Consider the following 12,656-nt stretch of genomic DNA (forward strand, 5'->3'; position numbering starts at 1 on the left):
GAGGGAGGGAGGGAGGAAGGATGGAAGGAAGGAAGGAAGGAAAGAGGGAGGAAGGATGGAAGGGAGGAAGAATGAAGGAAGGTAAGAAGGAAGGTAGGAGGGAGGGAAGAAGGAAGGATGGAAGGGAGGGAGGGAGGAAGGAAGGAAGGTAGGAAGGACGGACGAAGGAAGGTAGGAGGGAGGGAGAGAGGAAAGAAGGAATGATGGAGGGGAGGAAGGTAGGAAGGAAGGAAAGGAGGGAGGGAGGAAAGAAGGAAGGAAGGAAAGGAGGGAGGAAGGAAGGTAGGAAGGAAGGTAGGAGGGAGGGAGGAGGGAGGGAGGGAGGGAGGAAGAAGGATGGAAGGGAGGAAGGGAGGACGGTCAAAAGAAGGAGGGAAGGTAAGAGGGAGTAAGGAAGGAAGGATGGAAGGACAGACGAAGGAAGGAAGGAAGGAACGGAAGGAAGGGAGGAAAGGAAGGTAGGAAGGAAGGAAGGGAGGGAGGGACAAATGAGTGAACAAAGTAATAAAGCTGTAGCGGTTTGTTGTGTTTTGGCACCTCGGGGCTTCCGTACATTGTGTTTATTTCTCGTTCAGACAATCAGGAAATATTAAAAGTTGTTGTTGAGTTCATGTGAAAGTGTAACGGCGTGTTTAAGCTAAAACGTTTCTATATTTAAAGAGTTTCTAAATGCACTGTTGGACAAAGTGACTGTTTTTGATCTTTACTTGAGCTTTGAGTTCGTGTGATTAACCGGCAGAAGATTTTAAAAAAAAAAGAAGAAAAAAAAAGAAAGAAATCTGTATCGTACGTCTGAATATTTGACCACGTTTACATTTAATGCTCACCGTATTTGTATTTTGAAAAAGAAAAAACACGATGTAACGATATATTTTCATCCAGTTTTAGGCATTGCTGTGAATAAAAATCATATCTGAATAAAAAAAATGTCAGAATTTGAATTTTTTTTAATATTTGTGTGTTTGTGAGTTTATTTGACTTTCAGATTCTTTACTCATTAGATTTGAGAGGGAGGAAGGAAGAAGGAAGGAAAGGAAAGAAGGAAGAAAGAAGGAAAGGAGGGAGGGAGGAAGGAAGGACAGATGAAAGAAAGAGAGAAGGAAGGAAGGAAGAAGGGAGGGAGGAAGGAAAGGAGGGAAGGAAGGAAAGGAGGGAGGAAGGAAGGAAGGAGGAACTGAGGAGCTCCATAAAGGACCAGTAGAAGATAAATAAGGAGGTTTTAACTGGAGGTACAGGAAGGGAAGGAAGGAGGAAGGAAGGAAGGTAGGAAAGAAGGACAGAAGAAGGAAGGAAAGGAAGGGAGGGAGGAAGAAGGAAGGTAAGGAGGGAGGAAGGGAGGAAGAAGGAAGGAAAGGAGGAAAGAAAGAATGGAGGAAGAAGGAAGGAAGGGAGGAAGAAAGAAGGAAAGGAGGGAGGGAGGGAAGGAAGGAAATGAGGAAGGTATGGGGAGGAAAGAAAGAGAGAAAGAGGGAGGAAGGAAGGAAAGGAGGGAGGAAGGAAGATAGGAAAGAAGGACAGAGGAAAGAAAGAGAGAAGGAGGGAGGAAGGAAGGAAAGAAAGAAGGAACAGTGAAAACATATGGGGTCAATTTGACCCGGGAGGAAACGACACAAAGGTTAATATAGAGCTGGAAATGTGGATTCAACTCTTTTATTTCTGGTTTATTTCATGTGTTTCTTTTCATTAAATCACTTCTAATTATTCTGTAAAGTCAGTAACCGTGTTCAGATCAGAGATTGAAGTGTCCTCTGTGGTGAAATATGAGCTCAGTAAAAACAGCTGCTTTAAACATCAGTGTGTCAGCGTGGACGTGAAGCTCACACACAGGAAGTAAATCTGTCTGATCTGCTGCTGTTGAGCGGCCGTTAACCCTTTAATCCAATCAGAGGCTGGAGGTGGACGGAGGGTTAGGGTTAGGAAGTGGTGACTGACCTCCACACACACAAGCTTTACATTCAGAGCAGTGAGTTTAAAATAAATAATCACAACCTCAGCTCTGACTGTTCCTTCCTTCCTCCATCCCCTTTCTTCCTTCCTTCTCTCCTGCCTTCCTTCCTTCCTTCCATCTGTCCTTCCTCCCTCCCTCCTTCTCCCTTTCTTTCCTTCCTCTCTTTCCTCCCTTCCTTCCTTCCTTACTTCCATCTGTCCTTCCTCCCTCCCTCCTTCTCCCTTTCTTTCCTCCCTTCCTTCTTTCCTTTGTCCATCCCCCTTTCTTCCTTTCTTCCTCCCTTCCTTCATCCACCCCCTTCCTTCCTTCCTTCCTTCCTTCCTTCCTTCCTTTGTCCCTCCCTTCTCCTTTTCTTTCCTTCCTTCTGTCCTGTCTTCTTCCCTCCCTCCCTCCTACTTTCCTTCCTCCATCCCCCTTTCTTCCTTCCTTCTGTCTTAATTATTGTATTTTAAGCTTTAATTTAAAAAGATTTATGTTGATCAGTTGTTAAGCACCTCGAGCTGCCATCATGTGAAAGATGATAAAAACTATATTAAACAGCTTCCTGTTGCACCAAATCTCACTTTCAGTTTATAGATTTAAAGCCATAAAATACCAGATATTAAACTCATGTTACTTTTCACACAACAGGAGAGAAGTTACAGACTTTTTAGAGCAGGGGTGTCAAACATGCGGCCCGTGGGCCAGAACCGGCCCGCCGAGGGGTGCAATCCAGCCCACTCTCCTTCCTGTGTTCTTTTCCTTCCTTCCCATCTTCCTTTTATTCATTCCTTCCATCTGTCCTTCCCTTCTTCTTTCCTCCGTTTTTTCCATCTGTCCTTCCTACCTTTCCTTCCTTCCTTCTGTCTGTCCTTCCTACCTTTCCTTCCTTCCTTCTGTCTGTCCTTCCTACCTTTCCTTCCTTCCTTCTGTATGTCTGTCCTTCCTACCTTTCCTTCCTTCCTTCCTTCTGTCTGTCCTTCCTACCTTTCCTTCCTTCCTTTCTTCTGTCTATCCTTCCTACCTTTCTTCACTCTTTCCTTTTGTCTCTTTCCCTCCTTCTTTCCCTCCATCTTTTTAATGATCCGGCCCACATGAGATATTGGTGTGTATGTGGCCCTTGAATGAAAATGAGTTCAACACCTCTGTTTTAGAGGCTGATATTCATGAAATGTGTAATTTTAAACCTCTGCTGTGACTTCAGACAGTAAGTGTGCCCTCTAGTGGTGGTTTTGAGGAATAGCAGGGAGAGAAAAAAAACCCAACAGTCATCAGATTAAAACATCTGTAAATGTTTATTTACAGCTTAAAAATAAAAATGTTTCAAATCACAACTGAAACAGACGCTGTTATTTCAAATCTGATGTTTGTTCAACATGTTCGACTCAAAACTGTCGAAAGGTTTAAAAAAAAAAAGAAAAAAGTAAATTAAAACTATTCTGTACAGGTTCTCAGCAAAAATGAGAATTAAAAAAAAATACTTTACTAAACTCTCAGTTTATATGTTCAACTTCAAAAATAACCGAAAAGATAAAATATGAATAAATAATCAGACATCAGGGGAGTCCTGCAGCGAGGATGCTTCCCAGCAGCGTTCGGTCCTTCAGAGCGTTCTCAACGTCTTTCTCATCGATCTTCAGAAACACCTGCAGGACAAACACACACTCATTATATTCAACTCAACTTTATTTATAAAGCACTTTAAAACAACCACAGCTGAAACAAAGTGCTTTACATAAAAACATAAAACACAGGAACATAAAACTATTAACAGGAAATACATACTAAGATAATTGTTTGTTGTTTTTAAAACTAATTAAAAGCAATAAAACAATAATGGAAGGAATAAAAATGGGTTTTAAGACGAGTTTTAAAAATGGACAGCCTCACCTGTTAAAGTGTCTGAATAGATTAAAGCTTAATATCTAGAATCAGTGATGAATGTAAATTTTCTAAATAAGTTTTCCCCTTTTAGAGCCATTTATGTACTTTAAAATGCCATATTTACATGTTTAAATATCTTAAATTAAAATAGAGGGACACATTATCTTTGTGTGTAGTTTGGACGGAGACACACCTGAATGTTATTGTGTAATTCTGCACTTCAAACTAAACATGGTGAAGCAGCTTTTACACAACTGGAACAAACTACCAGCAGAACTGAAATCATGTTTAAATCCAGGTTAAAAACATTTCTCTTCTCCTGAGCTTATGATTGAGCTCTTTTAACCCTCCTGTTGTCCTCAAGTCAAGGAAGGAAGGGAGAGAGGAAAGGAAAGAAGGAAGGTAGGACGGAGGAAAGAAGGAAGGTAGGAGGGAGGAAAGAAGGAAGGAGGGAAGGGAGGACGGAAGGGAGGAAGAAAGAAGGAACGGAGGGGGAAGGAATGAAAGGAAAGAAGGAAGGGAGGAAGGAAAGGAAAGGAAGGAAGGACGGAAGAAGGAAGGAAGGAAGGAAGGAAGGAAGGACAAAGGAAGGAAGGAAGGAAGGAAGGAAGGAAGGAAGGAGTCAAAACAGAAGGGGTCAATTTGACCCGGGAGGACGACAGGAAGGTTAAAGCACTTTACATTTTAATCTTTCATTTGCACTCTATGTCCTTTTAATGATTTTAAAGCTAATTTATAATTTTATGCTGCAATCTTATATTTCATTTAATGCTCTATTCTAGTATTTTATTTCACTCTTTTTCTCTACTTTGTTTTTATTATTAGTGTGTGTGTGGGGGGGTTAATTGTATGTTTTAATGTTTCTGTTTTATGTAAAGCACATTGAGTTGCTATTGTGTATGAAATGCACTATATAAATAAAACTGCCTTGCCTTAAAATAAACCTTAAAAATATCGGCTATGAGCTCTTTCTGCAGGTAAAACTATTAATTTAACTATTGATGAAATATGATGATTATTGTCCTGATGAAACATTAAGATATTTAAACTCTCACATAAATGACAAAGACAAACTGCAAATCTTCAATTCTGACTACTTTTTAAATCACTTCCTGTTCAGAGTCTAGTTCTACCGTTGGACTCGTGACGGAGCTTCGAGTGTTTTTCGTACCTTGGTGAGTCGAGCTTCTTTGGCTTTCTTCAGAGCAAAGATTCCTCGACTCTCCAGCAGACCGCAGAGCGACAAACACTCGCCCTGACCGACGCCGCCGACCTGCCGCTGAGCGCACAGCCGGCTGTAAACCTCATGAAGCTGAAACGACACATTTAAACTTCCTGTTAGTCCGTCTGGAGATAATATGAAGCTTTAGAGTCCGAATGAGTCAAATCAAGTCTTCTATGTTTCAATGTTACAGTGTTTTAGTAGCAAAGTCCCTCTGAGGGAGGGAAGGAAGGAAAGAAAGAGGGAGGAGGAAGATGAGGGAAAGAGAGGAAGAGGAAGATGAGGAGGATAAAGAAAGAAATAAAGAGGGAGGAGGGAGATGAGGAAAGAAAGGAGGGGGAAGGAAAGGAGGGAGGGAGGGAGGAAAGGAGGAAGAATGAAGGAAAAGAGGAAGAAATGAAGGAAAGGAGGGAGGAATGAAGGAAAGGAGAGATGAAGGAAGGAGGGAAGGAAGGAAGGAAGGAAGGAAAGGAAAGGAAAGAAGGAAGGAAGGAGGAAGGAAAGGAGGGAGGAATGAAGGAAAGGAGAGATGAAGGAAGATGGGGAGGAAGGGAGGCAGGAAGAAGGAAGGAAAGGAGGGATGAAGGAAGGAAGGAAAGACAGAGGAAAGAAGGAAGGAAGGAAGGGAGGAATGAAGGAAAGGAGAGATGAAGGAAGAAGGGAAGAAAGGAAGGAGGGAGGGAGGGGGGAAGAAAGGAGGAAGGAAGGAAGGAAGGAAGGGAAACACTAAGAGGGAATCTGATGCTATAAAGACTGTAAATGTGTCAGATATCACTTGATATAATAACTCACACTGTTACCATAGTAACTATAGTAACTATAACTCATACTGTTACCATAGTAACTATAGTAACTATAACTCACACTGCTGAAGCTCAATAGAAGCTGATCAGAGACTTTATAATGAGTCAGTTTGAACAGGAGGAAACATCTAAAGTCTAAAGCTGAACTCTTGGTCTCACCTTCCCGAGGGGAGGAATGAAGGAATGAAGGAAGGAAGGAAGGAAGGAAGGACAGAGGAAAGAAGGAGGGAAGGAAGGAAGGAAGGACAGAGGAAAGAAGGAGGGAAGGAAGGAAGGAAGGAAGGATTTTCTCCACTAGAAGGTCTAAAGTCTAAAGCTGAACTCTTGTCTCACCTTCCCGAGGACGATCTCTTTGCTCTTGCCGCTGCGGAGGAGGAGCAGCAGGCAGCAGACCAGCAGCTTCTGCTGCAGAGGGAAACTCTCTCCGTCTGAGCTCTGAGACGCCATGCGGTCTCCGTAGACCTCCGACAGGACCCGGGCCACCTGAGGAAGACTCACCCGAGACGCTGACGGAGAGAACGGAGAGAAGATCAGTGTTCATGTTCAAAAGGAAGAATCAGCTAATTTTAAAATAATATAACCTTCGTGATCAGCTTTGAGCTTTACTCACCTTTAGTTTCAGCTTTAGGATCAGATGCTTTCTTTCTCTCGTCAGACTCCACGATCTCTACAGCTCGCCTGGAAATATTAAAAAAAAGAAAAGAAACATTTAGTCGATTAGTTTCTAACTTTGATAATCAATGGATCGTTTTAAGTCATTTTTCAAAGATGGAGGAGAAGGAAGAGAATACAGCAAGCAAGCAAGGAAGGAAGGAAGGAAGGAAGGAAGGAAGGAAGGAAGGAAGGAAGGAAGGAAGGAAGACAGGAAAGAAAGATGGAAGGAAGACAAGACAGGTGGAAGGAAGGAACAAAGAAAGAAAAGGAGGAAAGAAGGATTAAAGGAAGGAAGGAAGGAAGGGAGGGAGGGAGGGAGGAGTCAAGGAGTGAGGAAGGAAGGAAGGAAGACAGGACAAGTGGAAGGAAGGAACAAAGAATGAAAAGAAGGAAGGGAAAAAAGACAGGAAGTGGGCCGGGGCGGACCCCTCGGCGGGCCGGTTCTGGCCCACGGGCCTCATGTTTGACCCCCCTGCTTTAGATGATTATATCTAACTCTAATAGTCACTAAAAACTCCCTCAAATCAAATCTAACGTATCATTAATAAAAATTGAATTCTAGTAAGGATTGATAAATAAGTTGAGCTGAGCCCAGGTTGAGATGTTTACCTGCAGATGTCCAGAGCTTTCCTGGCGTCTCCCGACACCGCCGACACTTTCCTGGCGCAGAACTGAACCGCCGAGGCGTCGAGGATTCCTTCAGCCGACGCCTGAGAGGAAGAATTAACAAAAACATACAAATTTAATGAGATAAAAAGGAGCTGGATCATGACTACTGAACCCTTAATCTCACACACATAAGTTTCATTCAGGAGGTGGCTGTGTGTCTTACCTGAGAGAGTCGATCCTGGACGATGTCGGCGAGCTCCTGCCGGCTGTAGGGAGGGAAGTGTAACAGCTGGGGGCGACAGTGAGGCCGAGTCTGCAGGCGAGGGAGGATCCGGTCCGTCAGATCCAGAGCGTTGGCGATACCTTCGGTAAAAAAGGAAGAAAGATCACACAAAAAGCTTTAATAATATGTACTTAACGTGATCTTTCAAATGATAGATCAGGGGTGTCAAACATGCGGCCCGTGGGCCAGAACCGGCCCGCCAAGGGGTGCAATCCGGCCCACTTTCCCTCCTGTGTTCTTTTCCTTCCTTCCATCTGTCCTTCCTACTTCCTTTTATCCTTTCTTTCTTCCTTCCATCTGTCCTTCCGCCCTTTCTTCCTTCTATCCTTCCTCCCATCTGTCCTTCCTACCTTTTTTACCTCCTTCCTTCCTTCCTTCCTTCCTTCCTTTCTTATTTCCTTCCTTCCTTCTTTCTTTCCATCTTTTTAATGATCCGGCCCACATGAGATCAAATTGGTCTGTATGTGGCCCTTGAAAGAAAATTAGTTTGACACCCCTGTTCTAGATATATAACAGATGATGAAGTTGCCATGACAACCCAGCATCAGCCAGCTCTTACCGATGAGACAGAGGCGAGACTCGGGCAGGTACGGCCACTCGAAGATGGTGTAGAGGACATCCTGAGCTTTGCTGTCCAGCTGGTCCATCTCATCCAGAACCAGCAGCCTGGAGACGGAGACGGAGATCAGAGTCAGACACCAGAGAGACGAAATGAGATGTGACAAGGAAGGAAGGAAGGAAGGAAGGAAGAAGGAGTCAAGGAGTGAGGAAGGAAGGAAAAGAAGGAGGAGAAGGAAGAGAATACAGCAAGGAAGGAATTAAGGAAGGAAAGAAGACAGGAAGGAAAGATGGATGGAAGGAAGGAATGAACGAAGAGAGGGAAGAAGGAGTCAAGGAGTGAGGAAGGAAGGAAGGAAAAGAAGGAGGAGAAGGAAGAGAATACAGCAAGGAAGGAAGGAAGGAAGGAAGGAAGGAAGGAAGAAAAGAAGACATGTGACATGAATGAGCCACTCTCTCCTCCGTATGTTACTCACACAGCGGGCCCCGGGGCCGTCAGGAGCTTCTGGAGGCCGCTCTGTCCGCCGGATGCTCGCAGTTTGTCGGCCAGCAGCGGGAAGATAGCGTGAGAGCTGCGGAGACTCATACAGTTCACCACCACCGTCTGTACCGGAGCCAGCTCGGCCTGAAGAGACAGAGGACAACGTTAACCCTCCTGTCCACTGCTCCTTCTTTCCTTCCTCCCACTTTCTTTGCTCCCTCCTCCTTCCATCCTTGCTTCCTTCCTTCCTTCTTTCCTTCCTTCCTCCCTCTCCTTACTCCTTTCCTTCCTTCCTCATCTCCTAAATTCCTTCCTCTTTTCTTTGCTTACTCCTTTCCTTCATTCCTTCCACCCACTTTCTTTGCTCCCTCCTCCTTCCATCCTTGCTTCCTCCCTCCTTACTCTTTTCCTCACTGCCTCCTTACTCCTTTCCTCCCTCCCTCCCTCCCTCCCTCCCTCCTTACACATTTCCTTCCTCCCTCCCTCCTTACACATTTCCTTCCTCCCTCCCTCCTTACACATTTCCTTCCTCCCTCCCTCCTTACACATTTCCTTCCTCCCTCCCTCCTTACACATTTCCTTCCTCCCTCCCTCCTTTGTATCTGTTGGCCTTTGAAAGTCTCTGCTCCAAATCCGTAACCCACCAAATTAAAACCACTTATCCCTTCAAACATCGTCACATTTCAAAATAAAAGAGTTTTAGTTCAGAGGATATAAAACAGTCAGATAAATAAATACAGTTTCTTCTTCATCTTTCTTTACAATTCAACATTTTATGACCTTTAAGTGTTATTTTACAACCTCTTCTTTAGACCCTGAAACATTCACATCGCTGCAGTGATGCAAAATGTCCACTAGGTGTCAGTAAAGCTCCATCGGCCTTCTACTTGCTTTCTTTATTTTACTTTCTCTCTTACTTTTATTTATTTATTATACTGCCTTTTTACATTTTTATCATTCTTACTTTTGTGTGTAATGCTCTCCGTCCATTTTTTTTTTTGGGTCATTTGGTCTTTTTTATGTTTTTATTCCTTTTCTTTATGTCCCCTTTTCTGTCTTATTATCAGCTTGCATCACTTTGAACTATATTAACCTTTAAGAAGCTGCTATATAAATAAAGTCTAATTGATTTCGATGACTCCTCTGACTCACCTTCATCTCCTGCAGCACACAGTTGAGGCACGCCGTCTTTCCCGTCCCCGGCGCTCCGGAGATGTAAAGGCTGCCTGGAAGACTCTGCAGCACCTTCTTCTCCAGGAATGAGCGGATGGACCCCCGCTCCGACTCCCGTGAGAGGAGACGCTCGGGCACGGCGGTGTGGAGAGCCTGCTTCACACCCAGAAACCTCGACTCTGGGAGGAGAGACGGACGACAGGAAGAGGTTAAAATACTGGAAAATTAAAAAAATAACCAAATCCAAGGAGGAGAAGAAGATGTTAGAAGGAGAAGAGTTCAAGATGACTCACTTTCTGCAAACAGCCGAGCAGCTGTCGGCTTCTTCTCAGAGTTCAGACCTCCGACGGTCGCCTCCAGTCTCCTCGGCGACGCCTTGGCATTGGGAGAGAGCGTCTGCGTCTTCAGTGGAGAGGACGGGACGAGCCGACGGCGAGCTAAGACCGGCGAGTTCTCGTCGAAGGCCAGCTTCCGCGGTGAGGACAGAGAAGACCTGCTCTGCTTCGGCGGCGAGCCCAGCAGGTTGGCGCCGAGGTTACAGCCGTTGTCGTCGCCTTGAGATACAAACATTTATAAAAGACGGGTTAAATTTCTAATCTTGTGATGTTATTTGATGATCATCGTGTTGTCTCTGGTCTCTTACCAATGCGTTTTCGGGGGCTGAGAGGAAGTCTCGGTTGCATGCTGGGAGACGAAGGTGGCGGCTGAGCTGCGGAGCGTCTGGGTGACAGCGGGTCAGGGTGGGCAACCGGTCGCGCCGGGGAGAGCAGATCGATGGGTTTATTTCTGGGCTTTGATGGCGACGCAGCTGGAGACGTTTCCAGCTGGGGCGTCTTGGAGCGGGACGGCGTCCTGCAGGATTTGCGACGGGGGAACTGCAGCGTGGGCTGAGCCCGGCCCTGAGAGCGCGTACTGGGCATCTTGTGTTTGAACTGAAACAAAGAAAATGACCATTAATTATCACCAAAGATGGAATGAATACAACAACAGAGGCCACTTTCCCATTAAACTAAAGAGGCCTCAGACAACTACATTTGCCCAAGGACTGGACTTAAATACACTTTTGAGGTACTTGTACTTGACTGGAGCATTTCCATTTGATGCTACTTTATAGTTTTTGTTGCTTTTCAGATGAAGATTTGACACAATAAACACAACAAGCTGGACTAAACTAGCTAATTGTATATAAAGTAGTATAAACCAGCTAACTGTATATAAAGTAGTGTAAACTAGCTAACTGTATATAAAGTAGTGTAAACTAGCTAACTGTATATAAAGTAGTGTAAACTAACTAACTGTATATAAAGTAGTATAAACTAGCTAACTGTATATAAAGTATAAATTAGCTAACTGTATATAAAGTAGTGTAAACTAGCTAACTGTATATAAAGTAGTGTAAACTAGCTAACTGTATATAAAGTAGTATAAATTAGCTAACTGTATATAAAGTAGTGTTAACTAGCTAACTGCATATAAAGTAGTATAAACTAGCTAACTGTATATAAAGTAGTGTAAACTAGCTAACTGTATATAAAGTAGTATAAACTAGCTAACTGTATATAAAGTAGTGTAAACTAGCTAACTGTATATAAAGTAGTGTAAACTAGCTAACTGTATATAAAGTAGTGTAAACTAGCTAACTGTATATAAAGTAGTGTGAACTAGCTCCACCTCCAGCAGCTACAACAGTAACATGCTGCTCTAACACTGATGCTTCACTATTAATAATCTAATGATGTCATCTATAATAATATATCAATACTTAATAAATAAACTACTGTAATACTGCATACTACATCACTCATAATACTGCAGTACTTTCACTGTAGTACTGCATACTACATCACTATAATACTGCAGTACTTTTACTGTAATACTTTAATCTTGCTGCATTAATACAGTGAACAGAGGAAACTGTTAAATGGCGCCAAGACGAGCAGCGACGTCACCATGAAAACGTTAAATTTCTACTAAAATCTGACCGAAATTAAAAGTAAAACATGTCGTACTAACATATTATGTTTGTGGTCGACTGATCTTGTGATACATAACGTGAAAAATAAGTTAATATTAGTATTTTAGACAACAAACACGCAAACGACAGACACGCGTCGGCACTAACTTACTTCCGCCTGTAATTAACAACCGGCATCAGCCCTTCAGCTCTAAACGCTTAAACTAACGTGCTAGTGATGAGTTTACCTTATTAGACCGTTAAAAAGAAAGTCTCCTCGGCTCAGAGTGGAGTGTTTGTCTGTGTTGGAGCTCTCTCTGCCTCTCGATCAGTCAGTCTTCCTCAGGAGAAATGAACCAAACTAGCGCCAAACCTTCTGCTCGATCAGCTGTGTTTCCCGCCGCTGCGCTCCGATTGGTTGCGTCATGACGTATTTGACGCCGATTGGCCAGCGTTACAGGAGGATGTTACGTCATGTTTAGACTCGCTCCACGGGCTTTTCGCGGGAGTTTAAATGAACACAGGGCCCATTTTGGCGCAATATTTTTCCCGGGAACCTGTGTTTTGTTTGATTAAGTCCGTTTTTAACGTGTTAAACTTTCAAAGTTCAACTAAATAATGAAGTATTTGCTTCATGGACGATATTAAGAAGAGTAAGTGATCAAACTCAGTCTGCTGTTTCTCTTTTTCTCCTTATTTATTGAACTCTGTTATACAACAGCAACAAAACGTCACACAACCTGCGTTTGCCTAGCTTTTTTAGTATTTAAAGTAAAAAAAAATATCTTATTAGAGCTAAAAATGTCAGGATATGTTCACAGGCAGTCAGGTGTCCATATTATTTTCCTCTCTGTAATCATTCCTCCTGTTCATATTGACTATTAAAACCTTCAGGTGTGTCTTCAATGTAAAGTGATGGAGGACAAAATCTACGCAGAATGGTGGTCATGGCTTAAACACCACCAAAGAGTAAAAACAGCTTCAAGACAGTACAGGGAAAAGTCTAAGACATCTATTAGTATCCATGATGTCTGATTGATGGGAGATTTGTTGGGAAAAATACAAAAAAATCCCTCATTTCATCTGTCTTAAGCACTATTACATTTTT

At 43.2% G+C, this 12,656-nt stretch overlaps 1 protein-coding gene across 1 annotated transcript; it reads right to left on the reverse strand.

Moving 5' to 3' along the window:
- Positions 1–3,280: 3,280 nt before the first annotated feature.
- Positions 3,281–11,864, reverse strand: cdc6 (cell division cycle 6 homolog (S. cerevisiae)). Its single transcript, XM_053340343.1, has 12 exons — positions 11,797–11,864; positions 10,238–10,526; positions 9,888–10,148; positions 9,574–9,773; positions 8,417–8,565; positions 7,942–8,048; positions 7,323–7,462; positions 7,100–7,200; positions 6,447–6,514; positions 6,170–6,342; positions 4,983–5,123; positions 3,281–3,573 (listed from the first exon to the last, which is right to left on the reverse strand). The coding sequence occupies exons 2-12, from the start codon at positions 10,512–10,514 to the stop codon at positions 3,484–3,486; spliced, it is 1,707 nt and encodes a 568-aa protein (XP_053196318.1). The 5' UTR covers positions 10,515–10,526; positions 11,797–11,864; the 3' UTR covers positions 3,281–3,483.
- Positions 11,865–12,656: the final 792 nt, after the last annotated feature.

Source organism: Scomber japonicus, chromosome 2, assembly GCF_027409825.1.
Source record: "Scomber japonicus isolate fScoJap1 chromosome 2, fScoJap1.pri, whole genome shotgun sequence".
In the NCBI taxonomy this organism is placed as follows: domain Eukaryota; kingdom Metazoa; phylum Chordata; class Actinopteri; order Scombriformes; family Scombridae; genus Scomber; species Scomber japonicus.